The sequence below is a fragment of the Corvus hawaiiensis genome, chromosome 12, assembly GCF_020740725.1.
Source record: "Corvus hawaiiensis isolate bCorHaw1 chromosome 12, bCorHaw1.pri.cur, whole genome shotgun sequence".
Lineage (NCBI taxonomy): Eukaryota > Metazoa > Chordata > Aves > Passeriformes > Corvidae > Corvus > Corvus hawaiiensis.
Genome location: NC_063224.1, coordinates 6,407,062 through 6,427,431, shown reverse-complemented (window position 1 = coordinate 6,427,431; position 20,370 = coordinate 6,407,062). Strand labels below are relative to the sequence as shown.

Sequence of the window (20,370 nt, the reverse complement as noted above, 5' to 3'; positions counted from 1 at the left end):
GGTTTTTTTCAGATGCTGAAGAAAATCCAGAAGCTCCAGCCACAATGTATCTTGCTGTATTGCTTTCCTTGATTATGTTTTAATATTTCAGATTGTTTCCTCAAAATAATTGTTGCTTAGTGTTTTGTTAGTCAGAATTCTCTTTTTGCACTTTTACTTCTGTGCAATGGAGAAGCCTTAGCCAGGAGAGAAGCTGTGGATTAGGTACTAAATCAGTGCTTAAAAGATGGGGCACTTCTCCAGTGAGATTTTGGTGTGTATATACATTAGGTATGAGAAGTTACCATGTTTCTTTTATTTCTTGTACAGACCAGAACTTCAGTATTAGCAACTTCTGTCCTACTGATGCAAAAGGTTGGAAAATGTGCTTATAATTTATCTCAATTAAACATCTGCTTTATGATATAAAATGTAGTTTTGAATGACTGGCCATTTAATTTTTATAAATGATAAACAGAAGTTTTTCTATTTTATTCTTGTCTCTGGTACCTTTTCCCCTAATGACTCTCTGAGCAACCTGGTCTAGTGGAAAGTGTCCCTGTCCATGGCGGGGGGTTTGACCTGGGTGAGACTTAAGGTCCCTTCCAACCCAAACCATTCTGTGATTCTCTGATTATGTTTTTTGTGTGAAAAACTAGCTTGAAATAGTAAAAAAAAAAAAAAGGGGTTATTACAAAACTTGTGCAAATTAGATTGCAGCATATCACTGAGGTTTTGAAACTCTAAAAAGCCTGGTTACAACTAAAAATAATTGGTAAATATTAGCAGAAGGTGATGTGTTCCATTAAAACATTTTTTTACAAACCAAGGAAATGCAAAGCAACCCACTTTTTTCCTCTTAACTACTAAAATAGATTTAGCAGCTATACTCTTTCATTCTTTCTTTAAAAATTGATTTATGTCATACAGCTGATTTGCATCCCCTTAAAGGTAGTCAGTACTTGAGGATCAAGTATATGAAACCAGGGGAAAAGACTTAAAGCTTAAACTCTGCTTTGAGCTCAGCTCTCAGGATAGGGCCCGTGCAGGTTTTGGAATGCTTTGTATATTTAGTGAGCTGCATTCCCAGTATTAAATGTTGTAGTTAATTGCAGTGAGGGTTTGTATATAGACACAAACATACCTGAACATTGTGAAACTGTGGAAGGTAACATTTTGACAATGAGTGTCTTGATAATTTCCTTAGTATTAATCATCATGGTAACAGATAGATGATTAGGTTTGGTTCACACATGGTGGTGCTTTTGTGATAAACACAAATTTTGTAGCTCTGCAATTTATCTTGTGCCTTTCTTTGTATCACCTGCACTTCCTTCTGAAATCTCTCTCGTATGGGACATTATTTGAACACTTTACATCTGTGAGCAATGTAGAATGGCTACTGCTCTTAAATCCTTCTGTTCCCAGAATACTAGAAACTTTTCTGACTCCCTTACTGGAAAAATACAGCAAGGTTTTAGTGGTCGGGGATGTGGGATTAACTGTGTTAATTCTAGGACCAGTAGTGTCCAAGATCAGATAATGTCAAGGTGGAAATAAACTTGGAACTATTGGAAAGCTGGGAATCTTTGTTTTCAGTAAGCATACAGTGCTAACATTAATTCAGAAGAGCCCATGACCATTTTTTTTGGTCATCACTTTATTGTATTGGGAGAGAAGCTGTTTTCAGTAGCTTTTTTAAACTTTTTTTCTATTTATTAAAGTAGTATAAAAGATGAGTGAACCTGCCCATAACCAATACAACGCAGGTGGCCAGGCTGCTGTGCTGTGCCTGTGCTTTTGTACTTTGTAGTGGCAGAAGGTAATGAAAGTGTTTAGTGGGAGAATTCCTGGTTGCTGAGCTATCTCCTCTTTGTGTAGCAGTGTTTGAGCACTTCCTATGTTACTCTTGTTCTGAATCTTTCTCCTAGTTAAAAAGCAGAATCTACCTTCAGAGCCTTAATAGAGCCAGCTGTGGTTAACCTTTGTTGTATTTCTTAGGGCAGTTGAGTGATCACTAATTGCATAATTGGTATTTAAGCTACTACTTGTAAGAGAAGAAAAATTAAACTTTTAAAACTTACCTAGATTTTGTGTGAAGACTCTTTAAGGTCTCTAATAGATGCTGGCTACTTTTCACCACTATGCCCTGAATCCGTGGGCAGTGGAGAGATCAGAAAAGTATGATTAAAAAGAATATTTTTATTTCTTAAGGAATCAAAAATTGACTGCTCTGTACCTGCAGAGGAGAGAATTTTGTGAATATGGGGAGCTATTGTATTTCAGAATTTACTGAGGTTATTTGTGGGTGACAGCATTTTTGCTGAGGCTTCATCAGCCTTCAGAAAGAAGGTAACATTTGCTGGATTTTAGTTAGACCAGTGAATGGTCTTATTCAAGTCAAACTCTGATCATATGGGAGGAATAAAACAGACCGTTTACATACATTGAGTACTTGATTTTATTAGTGTTAGTCTGCCTGTCTTAAATATGTTCATTGTCTTTTGCTGTACTGCCTGGTGTTTGGTGGTCTAAGCCCACACATGTTTGTCTGTCAGTAAGGAATTATTCAGCTCTATTTTTGAGCTAGTTTGCAAGTTTTCCTTGAAAAATGTGCACATTTTTCTTTGAAAGCACTGTTTACTTTGTAATTTCTCTCTTCTGTTTCCACATGAAATAAGGGTTTTGCAACTGACAGGGCTTCTACAAAGGAGCTGCTCAGGATAGCCTTTGTTTCAGATTCACTTTATGATTTATTGTATGGTTTTGGAATTTCTCTTATGCTGGAACACCTGAACTTTGTCAGCATTGAAAAAGTCAGCTTGTTTTTGTTGGAGAGTTTGTTTTGGGAAAAAAATCTCAGAGAAAATACTTCAGTCTGGTTTTGGTCTGTATTGTTATTTTTCTCAATTCCATTCATATGATGATTTTAAGATTTCTTAGTGTAAACGTCTTTTTTATATGGCTTATTATGTTGAAAAAAGAATAAGGTGTTTGCTTTCTAGTAATTATCTATTATTTGCATCCTGTTTCTTACAAGAGCAGAAAAAGGGATGTGAGCTGGGGGAGCAAACTTGGACAATGCCTCTTGAGTGGTCTTTTCCCTGGTTTAGTGAAAAGAGTTTGTTGTCTGAATCAAAATTAATGTTCATAAATATGTGAAATCCTGTGGATTAATAAAACTTTTGCCTGTTTTTATTAAGAAGAATTTCTGTACGTGATTCTGTTGTAGCTCAGTGGGGCACAGAGAAAAGGAAATGCTGGATTTTGCTAAGGAGAGGCATCTCATGTTCTCAAACAGCAGAACTTGTGGTGAAGGAACTCTTACAGCCTTTGCATGGCTGGAGGTTTCCATGCTGGAAGTGTTTCCTGTGTGGAGAACTGGAGTGGTGCTTATTTATGGAGGTTTGGGCTCAAAGCTTATTGTGAGGCAGACAGAAAGATCAGCAATATATAACCTTGGATTGTTTTTCTTGGCCAAGTCCTAGCTGTCCCTGAGACTGTTTTCATGGGATACTTTTGTATTTATTGGGCTTTTAAAAGCATGGATGAGTTGTTCCTTGATGTATATTTTGATTTCTTTGGGAATCTTAGGCTCCATGTATCGTGAATTATCTTACACTGCATGAGTAGCACTAACATGAATGAAAATGTTGGTGCCTGTGTAGAAGTTTTGTTGTTTGCTTCTTACTTACACTTAGCTAGTTTTTTTCCAGGCCTTTCTTTCATGGAAGTCCAAACCTTTGTAGCAGGCATGAATTTTGCTGTACCAGTTTTTTGAGGGAATGGGAGTATGGTGCTTTTCCAGAAGAGCCTGGGTCTTGCAGGAAGTGTATTTTTGACCAGAGTAGAGTATTGGGGTAATTGATGTAGAAAAGCACAATTTATGGAGTAGAATGTGCCTGTGGGGTGGAACTTTTAACTCCTCCTGTTGTGGGATGTTTGTAGCTGTCAGTCAGGGATTAGTACTGATGTAGTTTGAACAACTAAAAAGCCACTAAAAGCTATTGTTTTTAAACTTTGCTTAATAGAAGAGGATTCTCTTTAATTTACAGTGCTGTATTCTTAAAATTTATGGCAGGTAATAATGAGTGAGTTTCCACGAGTGCCATCACTCTGTTTTAACTCTGGCTTAATATTGTGGAATATTAATACTGCTCTGCTTTACATAAGGCTCCAACTGCTTACCTGTTACATACTGTAAATATTAAGAGGTCCTCTTGGACTTCCTGTAACTTATTTTTCTTATTGAGTAGGCTGAAAAAGGTGTCAGATGTTCACACTGCTTTTTCATGTCCATTTTGATGAATCTATTTATTACTTGTGTAATGAGCAGTACACATGGTTGGTTAGCCAAGTTATTGAACTTCATCAGCCTTGGCTGAAATTCACAATGCATGTGAAACTTATAACATGTAAGAAATTACATCTGGGCTAAAAGGTTCAATAATGATTACTACTTGTAAAGGAATATTTGCACAAAGGATGGGATTGAGCTGTGTGCCTGTGTTGTACTTTCTGATATTCCTCTTGCAGAGGAAAAACATATTTGTAGAACAGAGAACCTTCGTAGGTGGTACTTATTTCTTGTCTCCTCTCTAAGAGCTAGAAAGACTTTTCAATTTCATTGCTTTTCTGTCGTTTGAAATATTTAATTTCACAAAGGTTCTTCTTATTATTTTATGCATACTTCATAGTGCAGAGGTGAAAAGAACTTTTGCATGATTCAATTTGTCTTGCTGCAACATCGAGATTACTCTTTGCATCATTTTGTTTCTTCCATGTTTTGAAAACTCATTGTGCTTCAAGAATTGTTTGAATACATACATGTGCATCTGTATTATTTTGGAATGCTTGTTAGATGGTGCAGAGGGAAGAGGTTGCTAATTTTCTAATGACATTGTCCTCTGAGACAAATAGAGACTTTGCTAGATACTGACAACTCTAGTTACAGCCTGTAGATGTACATTAATGTGATGTTTTTGGCTTATTAGCAAAAAATTTTTAGCGACTATATCTAAGTAGACCCACAAGAAGGAATCAGTATCTTACGTCCCTTTTAAGTGTTCCATGCTTGATTGAGCCAAGGTGTTACAAGGTTTTGAAACTTAAGTCTGAAACAGTAAATCCCTACCAAGAAGGAAGTGAAAGGAGACAGGTAAAAACCTGGGAAGATCAAAACCCTGAACTGATTAAAGGAGTTTTGTCTTCAGAATTTGCAAGGCCAGAACTTTGTCTGAATTGGAGAATAGGAATAGTACAGTGAGAAAGCAACTGGTCTTAAGTTCATCCTAAAATCTACAATACACAGAGTTTTTTTAAAGACAGTGTGTGATTTAGTAAAATATGTCAAATGTCACATTCTTTCAGGAGTTCCCAGGGGAAGACCCTCAAAAAGAAAAGTACTTTTGTCTTCCTTTTTTAAAATTAGTTAATGGTATTTGCAGTTTTTAGGTCACACATTAAACTCTTATGCCTTTCTCATGTTTTTATTTTTCTTCTGTGAATGGGAGATTCTTTTCTTCTCCTTTTTCCATTTATTCTATTGGCTTGTCATTTTAATATGTGAGATCTCTGTAGCCTTACGTTCAGCTACATAACCTCAGTATTTTTGTTCCTGTGATATCCAGCTGCTTTTGATTTCTTGCTGTATGTTGTGGATTTCAGTACTTCATCTGTTGCTTCAGAAAACTCCCTACAGTCTGTCTTCAAATCTGAATAGTTTCATAGTAATACACTTTGTTTCCTCTCCTTCAATTAATTATGGTTACCTTAGTCACTGTTTCTAAGTTCCTGTTCTTAGTTAATATCTTCTTTGTATTAAAAATACTGGTGAACTTAGGTTTTCTGATGGTTGTTATACTTTCTTGATAGAAATAATATATGTGTGAGAAAGGAATTGTCACAGTTCAGTTGTGGATGTATTTATTTAAATCTTGTTCATGCACTGTGACTTGAGGTTCTGAACAATGAGTGTTGCTTAGAAATTTTCATATTTTTCCCAGGTTATGTTGTCTTTTCAGAAGGTACATTTGTGCCTCCTCATTATTTATTCTTTATCCAAGCAGCTTTAACACAATACATTCTCTAAGTGGGTTTCCTTTATTTTTTATGTGAAAATCAAAATCATAACACTTGTGGGGCATTTTCCTCTTGTGGTGATTAGGCAAAATTCTGCCTTTGTGCAAAAAATCACTGTTTAAAAGTTTTTGAGGAGGCTTGCTTATTCCCCTATATCACAAATAAATTGAAGAAAACAGTATCCTGTTGTGTATTCAGAGATTCAGGAACTGTGAGAGATTCTGATCATGTTGTTCTTCTGCTGTTAGCAAGCATGAGCAGCATGTCTGGCTTCTGTACATTTGTACATTGTAAATATTAATTATGCTACTTAAGATTTTGAGAAATGTGTTATTAACCTTATTTTACTTATGGAGCCATGTATGGGTGCAGTAAATTACCTAAATTTACGGCATATGTCCATGTCCATATTCCAGTTTAAAGTGGGAGCTGGATTGTTCTGTCACAAGATAAAATATATATTTCTCTGAATGCTATTTTAATTCTTCATCAGAGGGAGTAATTAAGATATATTAAGAGTAGAAAATATGGCAACTAGAAAAGAAAGCTTTTTTTAAAGAAAGCTTTATTTGTTTGGGTCTGTGTCCAGCTGTGAGCAGATGCTGAGGGGTATAAACTTACTCTTGCTGAAAGATTTTTAATTCTGAAGGTAAAATTGGATTATTTTGTGCCTTGCTAAGCAAAGAGGAGTGCATAAAAATGTGCATGACCTATTTGGCAGCACCCTTCTGGCATCCTGAGTGAATGAAGATTGCGATCTCTGAGAAGGTGTCTCACTGTGTCTGAATCGAAGCTGTGGTCCAGGGAATAGAGCCTGGGACTTCCTGGTTCTGGTCTTGGCATCTGGCACCTTAAACACTCATCTAGCAAAACAAAGTTATGTATCTAGAATGTAAGGCAGAGAGAGGCTTTGTGATAGAATAGATGAAAAAACTTGGTGTGGAGTATGTAGCTGTAATTGGTCCTTGGCTTTACAGGATGGTTGTCACCGAGCTCTTGGGTGGGCTGCTGGTGTTCCAGCTGTTAGCAGATAGACTTTAAATGTCTTCTGAAAAAATACAAATTAATTTTGGTGTGGGAAGATGCATGGCATGTTTTGATGCACTTCTTGAAGATGTGGCAGAGAGGTCTTCGATGATTTTTTTTTTTTTTTTTTTTTGCCCATGGCCTTACATTGTGATTAATGACTTTTAATTCTTGCTTGTTTTCCATTCTTCTTGCTTTGTGTACAGACACTTTTTGTTAATACTGTTCTTATTCTCCATCTTTTGTTTCAGAACTCCATCTCCTGCCTTACTTTGTATGTCGGAACCACATGATGGATCATTTGAGTTACATAACAGCTTCCCATCTCCCTCTTCCCTTCGTAGTTTAAAGCGCACACAAAGGTTTGCCAGTTTTGAACTGGAGAGATCAATGAACTGCATCCTCCCCATATTCAGGTCTTTTTGCAGGATCCTCAAACGACTTTTTTATTAAAACCTTCCTTTGCTGCCAAACTAAACAAGTTGTCTTATCTCATGTGGCCCAAAGACAGTGGTGGGTGGTGACTGCCAGCAATCAGGTAGTGTTGTTTGAATTTTCAGTCTGTTCCTTTCCCCTCGATACAAATAGGACCTGGCTCTGTGTTTGATTCTCTAAGACATCTCTTTTTTTGTAAGCTGAACTGTGAGCTTTTTAGAACAGAACCTTGTTTTATTATTTATCTGTAAAATGTCTAGTGTGCATTTAAAAATATTTCACTGTTTGTGTAACTGATACAAATAAATATCGAGTTTGTTTTAAGAAAAAAATTGGTCCAATTTATGTTGTAGCACTTTCTCTGTATCTTTACATAACACTGAGCATTTCTCATGAAATGATTTTGAGATTAAAGCTGGGAGGATCTAGCACTTTAGCTGACAGCACAGTATGTCTTTTAATTATTCTGCCTTGGATGAAGTATTCCTCTTTATTGAATTTACTTCTTTTATTAACATTGCACTGTTGTACTTGCCAAAAGGAGGTTCAAAACATGCAACTAATTTTTTTGTTATGTTTAATTAGGGCTCAGCAATATAGAAACCTATGACAGTGTTGGCTAACAGAGGAACAGAAGTGTACTTGAAAAGAAACTAGACAATTTCTGGCTTTTTTCTCCATTTTTGCTTTGGTGGGAAAAACTGTTGTGTTGCCTAAAGCTACTGCTGATGCAAAGAGCAGCTTTAGAGAAGAAATGTTTGCCAACCCCATTTCTCTGAACTTGGAACTTGTTTTTTTAAATATCTGATTTAAAAAACAAAAAGCCCAGGAGACACAGTCAAAGATAAATTTTAAATTCTCTGGGAATTTTTCTGGTCATTTGTGTAAGGTTGTCTAAGAAGGTGTGTTAAAAATCATAGCAATAAGGGAGGAAAAAAGCCCCAAAGTTTTGGAAAGTAGTTGGGGGGAAATAAAAAGCAAAGACCCCACCCCTCGAAACAGCTTTTAAAATCTAGTTGATGCTGAATGTCTGATCAGACTTATGTTCCATTAGGAATGCTCTGAAGGCTCGCATTCTCCAGAACACAAACCCCCTTCAAGGGTGTGTGGATCAGATAGAAACTGAAGTCTCTTTTTTGTTGGCCTTTGCTGCTGCTGGTGTTGGGTAAATCCTTTGGTTTGTGTGGGACTGGTAAGTCTTGTTGCCACCACCTCTCTTTAGCTCACCTCAGCTGTGCTGTTAAATAACGACGAGGCTACAGTAGCATGCACAAAAATGTTATTTATTTCCTTAATAATGTATTCAAGTTACAGTATTTATAATGAGACTGGCTTTATTTAAGCAAATGAACAAAAGAACTGGTCACTTATCCCAGAGCTGCTAAACCTTCATAATTACTGCTGAGACATGGAGTGCCCTAAACGTCACATCAAATTTGACTGCTCAGACCTGATCTAGATTTCATCAAGATGCTGGCTTGATGTTGACTTATGTTATGGGCAGATTTGTTGTTTTCTGCTACTCCAGATTTCAGTTAAATGTTTAATTTGGAAGTGTTTATTTTGCAGTAAAAATAGAAGTGGTGTGTTAACATGACTGTAGTCTAACAAAATATTTTTTTATCCCTTATGAATATAAGCATATGTAATTCTGAATAATTTAGGGTTTTTACTAAAATAAAGAATATGAGTCACACTAAAATAAGTTCTGCTTATTTTGAGACAGACTGCTCTTTCAGGTTTCTTTTAAAATGTGTGTAACTCTATTTGACTTAACTTGGTAATAATACGTTTAAATGCACTTTTAGGTGGAAAAGTTGTTTTTGTTTAGAAAATGTGAAGTTGTGTGTTGAGTTGCTTCAGATTCAGATGCCTGTCTGCCTTCATGATATGTTATCTGTTACAATGGAAAAAATTGTATGCAAACAGAAAAATAAACTCTGTAATAAATTCTCCTTAAACATTAAATGATAAAGCCAAATGCTAAACTTTGATATGTTTTTTTTAAATACAGTAATTGATTTGTGTTAGGAAAACTGGCTGACTTGCTTGCAAGAAGCCACAATGTCATTTTTAAAGACAATCAAAAGAAAACATGGATTTCTTCTATGCTTGAAGAAACACTGAGAACAAAAAGTTCAAACAGAATAATCCCCAGTTGCAGATGTGATGCTAAGATAGGAACAGCTGTGTTAATTTCTGCGACTTTTTTTAATATTGGTAAAATGCCATAGGCCAGTGGGCTTACACAATACACGTAAAAAATATTCAGTAAAAATTTGTTTGGGATTTGGTAATAGATGAAGAAAGGCAAGATGAAAAAATGAAAGCTGAGAGTTGGGGGTTTTTGCCCCCCCTTAAAGGAGTGCATTTTATCTCAAAAGAGCTTTGGCCTTGGTTGAAATGGAAGATACAATTCTGAACCCTTTCTGACTGTGATTTTTGGTCACTGATGTGCATCTGAAGCAAGGAGTAGATATGAAAGACAGGACTGGGATTTGACAGAAAATTAATTTCTTATCTCTGATTCTCCTTCTTCCCTTCAGTTTAATCCCTGGCCCCCGTTCATCTGTTCAGGCACATTACAGGACCTGCTTGTATTTAGATGACTTGGGAAGTGAAAAAAACCAACCTTGATTGGGATGTTCTGTGCAGTTTAGTATTAAATTTCAGTTTTAGTTTTGTCTCCCCTCATGTTTCCATTAGGCTCTTTTAAGACTATCTTAGTTGTAAACCACTCTGTCTCCATGTCTTTTAGGGCCAGAAATTTAGTGGTTGGTGGGAATTGCCTTGACACAACCCAAGCAAGGTCTTACCTTGGGACATGACAGGTAGCTTGGCTCTGTATTTAATGTGCTGCATTCTCATTCCAGGCTCGAGCCCTTGGCTGTTATTCCAAAGTTTATATTGGATAGTAGCACCTCTGCATGGTGAAGGATCAGCAATATCTGTTTGGGTCTGCTGTGGGACCTTTGGGTAGCTGAGATACTGATCAGAGTTGGGTGAAACAGCTGAAAGGACTCAAGTCCCAGCTTCCTTCATGTTATGGCATCCTAGAGTGGGGTTGGAGGATTGGGCAGTGAACTGGAGCAGATACCAGATCTGATGGCAACCCCATGGCTCTTAGTTGCAGTGTATTTGTGATGTATGTGCCTGACATGGGCACTGTGCTGGATTTTTGCTTGCATGCAGCACCATCAGTCACAAACTCAGCTTTCTTTCCCTCAAATGATACATTTTAAATTTTTTACAGCAACAACAAGCAGCAGATATTTATAATCCCATTAATTTAAGGGTGTTTTAAAATGTTTGTTTAGTGTTGCGCTTGCTTCAGAGGAAACAAAATATTTTGGGGTTTTGTTAGTGACAACAGCAGTGCACTTACTGTTAAGAATAAATGGGCCTTGCTCAGGACAGTGAATTGCAAAAAAGTGTAAGGAGTGCATATTTTTGGGTTGGTTAGATGGAAAACAGAACCAATGCATTACTCATCCTGCTTCGTTTGGGTTGGCTTTTTCTGTGCTTCATGGCTCCAAGAAAAACACGTTTGTCCAATTTACACACAAAGGGAGAGGCAGGATGTGTCTTTCATATAACATCACACTTTGCAATGAAAAATATCAGTATGTGTCATTGCCATGTGCCTGCAAACACATGGAAACAAAGGCAGCATTAGTATTCCATGGGAATTTCTCATTTTAGATCAAGTTTCTTAAAATATCTTGGTGTTTTAGTTGCTTGAACACTTGCATTTGGAGCAAGTTGAATAATGTGTCTCTTAAGATTTTTATCCTAAATATCTGTACTGAAGCAGAGTGGATGCGGCCAAGATATTCGGATATGGAATGCGTGGTGCTTTTTTGGCTCTGAAATGTGTGAGTTTGTCAAGGATGTGATGTTTTGCACGTGCCTGTGCAAGCTCTGTTGGATGTTGCACTCTGGAACCACCAGCACAGGCAGCAGTGATCCTGCTTGCAGAAGATTCTTCTCTAAATCACACCTCGGTGTTGCAGTATTTCAGCCTGAAAAGAAGCTTGCTTACCCAGAATTCTTTATAGCTTCATCTGTAGCACATTTGAATCTTCTTTACTCCTTTTCTGAGGAAGTGTTGAATAAGATGAAATGATTCACTGTCACTGGTGTTTAGGTCTTCCAAGTTTGAAGAAATCTAAGTGATTTCTAGGACACAAGTATCTTTTTTGTTTATATGTAGTTCTTTTGAGTCCCAAAAGTCAGAAAACAGTCTGTCTGCTGAGATGCAGCAGGTGGGATGAGAGTCTGTTTTGAGTTTTAAAGACCATTTGTTGCAAGCAAACCCTGTAGGCTTTTACACTGAGAACTAAGCATCAAAGAAAGATGACATCATTGTGTTTCAAATGTGTTGTAAAGGACAGCTCCAAGGTATCCTGGAGTATTTGGGCAAAGGTAGAGAAGCTGAAGAAAACTTGCTATTGTCTGAAATGTTTTGGAATTTTTCTTCTGTATTCAAACTTCCTCATATTTGAAATAAATAAATGTTTTAGAACATGTAAAGGCCTGATGCAAATTCTATACAAAATGTCCCCCGGTGACTGATGGACTGTATGCTGCCTGTTTAAACAAGAAATCACTGAAAAGCTTTTCCACTCAGTGAATCCCCTTCTCCATTTTACAGAGGAGGTTGCACCATTGGACAGGGCCCTGTACTCATCTGGTGTGTGTTGACACAGTGTAGTTGGCATTAATTGAGCGATGCTAACTGCTTCTTAATTGACACCATTAGCTGAAAATCTGCACCAAAATTCAGTGGCAGGAGTCGACTGCAGATAGCCAGGAACGTGAGAGTATTGAACAATCATCATAGAAGATGAAGAATGAAGTTGAGTGCTAATTTCCGGGTCTTTATGAACGAATGCTGTAAGAAAGGGCTGAAGGGTTTTAAACGTCTCTAGCAAATCCCATGGGCTTGTAGCTCTCTTGTTAGTTCTGCTCCTAGTCCTTTAGGTTAGCTGGTGATGTAGAACTGTGCCATAATGTTTATCCCCATGTATGTCTTATTCTTAAAGAGGATTTTCACTTCTGAGTGTCGGATTAGAGCTCGTTCAGCCATAGCACCAGCAGCAAGAGTAGTTGATCTCAGCACAAACTTGAGATTTCCAGGGCAATTGCTTGAAATTAGTTTTATAAAACATTTGCTCAAAATAGTGTATTTAAATACTCCATACAATGCAGTGATTACTTTTCCAAAGTGGACGTTATTTAAGTATGTTATTCTCCTGTCACATTTGGGGGAAGAGTCTCTTTTATTCCTTGTAATTGGTTGTCCTTGATGCCCAAGTCTGAAATTCTATGCTGTTTTTCTAGTGTAGTTTTTCCTACTTTTAAAACCCCCACAACTAGTGTATAATTTGTTGGCAGTGGGCTGTGCTCTCTCTTTTACCTGGGTTAAATAGCTGTGCAATAGTGCTGTGGTACAGGGAATATTCGCCACTGGAGGATATCACTTGTTTCTTGGAAAAGAACCTAATGTCATTGCTGTTAATGTCCCTTCACTGTGAAAGGGCTGTGTCACTAAGTGGTGGCAGTCTCAGATTAAGTGAAGTTTCAAGAAAATCTTTGGTTCTTTTAAAGTCCACAGAGTTACTTTTGTGGGAAGAATTAAGGTTGCTCTGGTTTCTTAATTGTGCATGTCCCTTACATAGTTATTTAGGCTTCTCTTTCTATGTAAGCCTACTGTGGTTTTTTTTAAAATGTTTTACTGTTTGGGTGTTTATGATCTTCGTGGTTTAACTTCAGTGCATGAAACCACATTCAGTGTGGATCGTGCTTTAATGGTAGTTTTTATAGAGAGGTAAGATTTTTATTCATAGAGTTTAAATGGTTCTGTACATTACTCAATCCATGTGTTAGGTTGAGGTTTTAAAATTTACTGTATATTGAAAATATAGCTGCATTTTGCTGAAGAACAAATGCTGTTGGCAAACTTAGTTTAGCAGAGTGAATCTGACAGAAAATGTTTTCCACCCTGCTAGGAGCTTTCCCCCCTGTGTAAGCTTTTTGATACTGGGGGAGCAAAGACACATTAATTGTTGTGGAAGAACCAGACAGCTAAAGCTGTGAAAAGACTTGGATACCGAGGTGCTTCCAAACTCCTCCTTCAGGTGTTCCAGTTAGAAGTTGCATATATATATAGGTGTCCTAAATAAAGTGCAGGAGTGTTTGTGAATGAGTTTAAAATATGTCTGATGGGGAGATACATCAGCGCTTCACCTGTGGCAGCATTCAAATGGATGTTTTTTTAGCACATGATTTCACATAAAGATCCAGAACATGTCTGCCTAAGGGTGAAGGATCATTCTTTGGAAGCTCAGAGAAGAGCAAGGACATCCTGAAGAGAAGTGCTTAACACTGATCTCCAAGTTTGCAGGGAAGAGTCGAGATAGCACAAAATGAACTAAACTCACAGCGTGTAACTTGCTTAGTTTATAATGAGAATCGAGTTATTAACTATAGGGGAGAATGGGAATAAAAGGGGAATTTATTATTTTGCAGAGTTTATTATTTTGCACAGTGTGACATGGGGTAGAGTGAGCAAAACATCATCACGCTTTGCTAATTAATCTGGTCACCAGCTCTCGATCTTTGTTTAACAATAGCAAAAACTATTCCCAGGCATTCCAACTAGTTTTTAATAATATGGTCAGCTAGTCAAAATAAGTGGTTTTTGTGCAAAACAACAAGCATAACAGCTAGCTGATAGTACCCTGGTATGTCTTATATTAGTTACATGAGAAATTCTAGTTAAATATGCTTAAAGTGGAATTAGGAACAAGGGAAATCTTTGCATATGCTGTAGCTGAATTCATGTGCATGCAATGAATTATCCAGGTAATTAAAGTTGCTTGGTGCAGTGAATGGCTTTAAAAGAGATACAGGAAAATTGCTTGGCTTAAATACCATAAGTATGTAATTGCAGAAAATTGTATAAATTTGTCTTGGTGTCTGTTGTTTCTATAATGTAAGTTATGTTTTGTGCTGTAACTGGGTTTTGTTGCTCCAGGGTGTTTTGGAAGTGAGACAGCCCATCTTAACGGGCTTTTTTGTAAACAGTTTTTAACAGGAAATCATGAACATGCTTTAAATATTATAAAGCTAAAATAAATGCCTGTTTTCTTCGACTTCTTCACATACTCAAATTGTTGGGCATTTCAATTTGATTCTTTCCTGGTTTAAGCTTTTCTAATTGAACTCATTAAGCCACACTACGCCTCTCTAGAAGGCAATTCCTGGCATTGTCACAGTTTTCCATGGAGATGGACACCCTGTGATACCGCTGAGTGCATCATAAATATGTAGTAGCTCACTCCTGATAGAAACCCAGGTTCTGGCTCAGTTCTCTGCACTTCATGGGCATTCTTCTCTCCCCAAAAGTCTTCATCTCCTGGTGTAAATTCTCACAGATTTTTTCCAATTAAATGAAGCTTACTTTGGACCAACTTCTATGGAGCTTCTCATTAGTGAATTGAACAGTGAACCAGAATGTTTGGTTCCCCCTGCCACAGGTGGTCCTCAGATTGATGACTTTGAGGCTAACTGTGCATCTAAAGAGCCCTGAGCTCAGTTTTGGATACTCTGACACTTCCAGTGTGAAGTTGCCAGGCACAGTGGCTCTGCAGTCTCTCTGTATGGCATGTTGTTCACAGTCAAACAGGGAAGGGGCAAATACAATCCTGCTCTTGGAAGAGCTGAGGACAGTGGTAGGCAGAGAAGCTGAGTCTGTTTTTTGAAGATGCCAAACCTGTTTTGCACAAAATTTATACAATTACTGTCCAAAAGACCTGATCAAATTGAAGTGTCTGTGTTTCTTCATGTGTGCTGTTAAAAGCTGAGTCCAGGTGACTGTCAGGTTGTCACACTGCAGGTAAGCCTAACTGTACTTAAATGTGTGGCTCGTGTTTTCAGGTAATTTTATAGCTCTGTGTTGCTACTGGGATCTGTTTCTGATTAGGACAATGTTTTATCCTAGGTTTTGAAACTGCCAAGTCCCTTGCACTGCATGGGGCGTGTGTTATCCTGGCCTGCAGAAGTCTGGCACGAGGCAACGACGCCGTGCAGCGCATCCTGCGGGAATGGGTGAGTGATGCACACAGTGCCCAGCACAGAGCTGGGCTTTCCAAGATGTGAAGTCTTCTGTGCAGTGCAAGCAGTTAAACAGATACAGCACTGCCATGCAAGAATCTGAGGAAAAAGTAATTTGTCTTATTTTGTAACACCCTGCTCAGTCGCTGGTACATGGGTGATAGAGGTTTTTCATTCCTTATGAGTGTGTTGGACTGCAAGGCCTGATGTGCTGTTGTCCATGGTACCTGTGGATGCTCTGTAAGGGAAAAAAATGTTTGGAAGAACCCCTAAGGCTTGGTTGGTAAGAAAGAGCATTTCCAGAACCAAAGTGAACAACTAACTGAAGGAGGATGGACACAGTCCTCCAAAACAGCCACTGTCTTGCCCATAGCTTTTCCACAGTGAGAGATTTCAGAGGGACATTTTTGTACTTATCAAACACAAGAATATTTCTCCTTTTCTCTCTATCAGGCCCGGCAGCCCTGCTGCCAGGCAGTCTGTCCCAGTGGTTTTTCCTTCCATCTTCTTCCCACTTTCTTTCATTTTTCTCCCATTTTTGTCACACAAACACGAGCTTTTCAGTCCCATCTATGCCCTTGTTGCTCTTTGACTCCTAACTTCTCTGATCCCCATTTTTTAAATGATCTCCTAAGGCCCTTAGTAAAATATATTCAGTTGTCTTAATTTATTCCTCCCACAATCATTTACTGGCTAGCAAGGATTGCAGGCTACTTTTGTCTGAGCTTGCTGGGACTGCTAACTTACAGGAGAGAATGTGGTGACATCTCTACACTTAAATGAATAAAAGACCAAAGGATCAGATTCTTGGATTTTTATTTCTTTCCAGCTAAAATTAGTGATGAGTGTTTTGCTTTTCTTTCCTGAGCTCTCTCTCAAAGTACTTCAGCTGCTCCCAGATGACATGGGAGAGCACTCAGTAGTATTAATATTTACATATAATTAATCTACAGATAATTATAATATTTATTAATGCAAAACAAACGGTACTTATTTACACATATTTCCAGATAAGTGATGCTTACAATATTGCTAAGGTTTGTAACCACAAGTTTCATGAAAAAACAGTCTTTGGACTTAGGCCTTTTTCTCTTGCCCAGATCATATGAATGATTTACAGTTAAAGGTTGGTTGGGTAAAATGTCTTCCTTGCTGCTTTCATCCCATTAAAGCTCTTTCTCTCTCTCTTTTTTTTTTTTTTTTTTTTTTTTTAGTTTCAATAGCATGGAATTCCAAGAGAATTCCAACAGAGGCCAGCATAGTGTCTGTTCTCTTTCAATAGAACTGGATTTGGTGATATTCTGTTTTTGAATTTGATAGTCCCAGTCCAGCTAAATATGGCTGTTTATATGGGTTTTATCTTACTAAAATTAGGCAGTGGTGAGCACCTTTTATTTGAAAAATATCCCATTACCCCCTTAATCCTAACCATATCTCTGAGCATTTTGAAGACAATGGGAGTTCAGAATACTTGGCTTAATACCTGCATTATCTCACCAAAAGTTAATGAGTTGTTAATTGAATGAAGAACATTGAAGGTCAAATTACTTCAGAAAGACTACATTTATTTACTAACAGTTTTCAAATTCTAATTGTTCAGAAAAAGAGTCTCATCTGTAAACTGGGTAGCTGGAAAACCTTCAATGCATCTTTGTAATGGCTTTGTTGTTGTTTATTGGGAGGGACTAATTAACTTTGATTATTGCACTAATATTATGGCACTTTGACAGTCCCTCAGATTTATGACTCTGGGAAAATAAACAAATGAAATGCAGGTGCTGGAGCAGAAAGAATAAGTTATTACTGAACTTTAATTACTTGGAGTGTGTAACCAGGAGAGAATTAGTTGATGAATTACAAGATGCTTAAAATTTACATCAAATTGTAAGCAATCTTGAGGAAAACAAACACAAAAACCCGCCCCAAAATCAGTTACTGAAAACAAAGAGACAAAGATTAATTTGATTGATTTGCTTCTAATATTAAAATATTGATGTAAAATATTAATTTTTAGCTTATAGGGGTAACTACAGGAAGTTGTTAATTGAAAATTCTTTCCTAAGAATGAAAGAGTTTCAAAAACTATTAACAACCTCTGCATATGATTCAGATGAATTCTCAATATGTAGCTGCAACTGTTCTGCTAGAAGGAACTTAAAAGCGTGCACAGAATTTTGTCTCCTCTGTTCCTAGGGAAAGCAAAATTATTGAAAGGAAATTGATTTACTTTTCAATTTGGAATCAATTTAAAGAAAAATACAGCTGATTAGGTTGCAGCCTTACAAAGCCTCGTGTTGATGGTATTCAGGTAGTATTTTCAGTAGGAATAGTGCTACCTACTTGTTTTATGTTTTCCTGTAAATCTTTGAGATTAAGTCTCTGAGCTGCACTATAAATACAATGTTCCTCCAGTAATTTGAGGGGTAGAAATTTGATAAATATGTTCCTACTCTTCAGCTGCGTTCCCAAACCTCTTTTAATTTGCATGAAATATGCTCTTATAACAAAAAAACCCCCCAAACCATTGCCAAATTGAGTTCTAGTGTGTTTACTTGTCCTAAGTGTGGAGTTTTACTACTGTGGTGTAATATAACTGGTATTTCTATTAAAACATGTATATTACCAAAAGCACTGTGTACCCTAAGCTGACTTTTCTGTGGGACAGTATCCTTTAGTACTCAAGGTTTAGATGTTGTTTCCTTTTCCATTCTTCATTCATGCAAAAGAGTTCCACATACTTTGCAAGAAGAGAAAATAATTAAAAGTGTGCAACAAAATTTTGGTACAATTATCTAATTGATGGTCTGTATTAACTAGAACCTGCAGCATATATGGAAAAAACTGTAATTCTTAAAAACCCAACCACCTCTTCTGCCAAACCACAACAAAATAAACCAAACCCAAATAAAACCTAGTGTAATGCAGCATTTGAAAATAAAGTACACACTACATAAAACAACAGTACTAAGGAAAACCACCCAGCTCGTTCCCTTAGTGAGTCTGTTTGTGACATCCCTGTCTGGAATGCCACAGACTGAGTGTCTGCAGAAACACAGCTCTGCTCTGGGCCTGTTGTACTGTGAAATAAGTTGTTAGGCAAAAAATGCAGTTTCAATTTGCTTGTAGTGAAAGCTGAAAATCAAGTTTATAAAGACAAAATGGGACGGCTAAATGGCTTGGGAAAATCCAATTGTTTAGATTTAGAGAAAAAGCAGGAATAATGTGAGAAAATAAGATTTTTTTCAGATTAGCTGCCATTATGTTTAAAAAGCAAATGCAAACTGATCTTAACTGGTTGTTGTAGACAAATTAAGAGAACTTTGTTTGTAACAATTTATGCCTGAAGAGCTGTTTTATAGGGAGTTTGAGCCATTTGAGTAGGGATTACCCATATAAAGTTGCTAATTACTTTGCTTAACTGACATTTGTTTTCAACCTTCAGTATTCCAGTTATTTTCTTTCTAGACTACAGTAGAATTTTGCTAATATTGCCAATAAAGGGTAATTGCCTTGTGTAAAGCATTGTGACAGGTTTTAGTGTGACTGGTCTGGCTGGTCTATCAAATATAATTTTTATGGAGGGGTATGGTTGATTGTATTGGTGCAATGTAATGTTTATACACGTGCATATATATAGACAGGGAAAGGAAGAGAAAGTATGTAAAGGCAGCAGATAAAAAGAGAGATCAGTATAGCTTTACATTTGATATCTTGAAAATGAGTGTTCATGCACGATGACGTTCAATATCAATTTAAAACTATTTGATAATTTCTTGCTCGGAAAAGAGGAAATTAGAATTCTAGAGTTATGATTCATTTTAATCAGAAAGAAATTGTCAAACATAAATCTCTCCTTGAGTAGTGAAAAGGCCTGAAAGCAGCCAAGAAAAATATCAATACTTTGCAAAGGAAGAATGATTGTTCCAATTCGTGGCTTAATTGACTTTGAGGCTTAATGAAAAACACTACAGTGCTGTTTGTACACACAGTTGCTCTGACGAACGTGGAAATCTATGCTCCAGGAAGAGAGGCTAGGTAATTTATTTTACATTATTATTGATATAATTTTCTAATTGAGTATGAGCAGAATGTTTGGATAAGACTGCGTAGCTCCAGATGTTAGTGGTATTCTCAAGAAAATACTTAAGAATATGAATGAATAAAATATTTCATAAATCACAGCTTTTCTTGCCAAGAAGCTCTCATTTATTTATTCCTGTCAAATAGTCTTTGAAGTAGATATTAAAAGATAAATTGTAAGTTTAATATTTCATAAAAAGTATAATGTTTCTTTGGTAATTATTCCTCAGTGTTAAACCTACAGCTACATTAAAGGTTAGATTAAATTGTAAAAAGAACATTTGAGTTTGCTTTTTAAGTAGAGACTTACAAGGTAGAGATGTGGCAAGAGAAGAGAAAAGCTATGAAGAAAACCAACCAAACAAATGTGACTCCTTGCTGTATTCCTTTCCCCTGAAGTATTCTTCACCAAAGGAGTGATTTATATTCTTGCTGATTAAGTAACTGAATGAAATTAAAACCTGATTAGTGAGTCTTTGTATTCCAATTGTGATCTTATAAAGTGCAGAAAGACAAGAAGCAATCTGGGCACATTTACCAGACCATGGGCTGCAGTTTTCATGTCATCATTGTGTGTGTTTCCCCCTTGAGGAAGGGGCACTGTTTTCCTGTGTAGTGTTTTGTCTCCACTGCTGTCCTTGATTTAGAATT

At 37.0% G+C, this 20,370-nt stretch overlaps 1 protein-coding gene across 1 annotated transcript in view; it reads left to right on the top strand.

Annotated features, from left to right (window-relative positions):
* WWOX (WW domain containing oxidoreductase) overlaps positions 1 to 20,370 on the top strand; it is a 490,626-nt gene that overhangs the window by 8,411 nt on the left and 461,845 nt on the right. Inside the window, exon 5 of the mRNA XM_048317080.1 lies at positions 15,527 to 15,633. Within this exon, the coding sequence (XP_048173037.1) occupies positions 15,527 to 15,633 (107 nt within the window). The remainder of the gene's footprint in view (positions 1 to 15,526; positions 15,634 to 20,370) is intronic.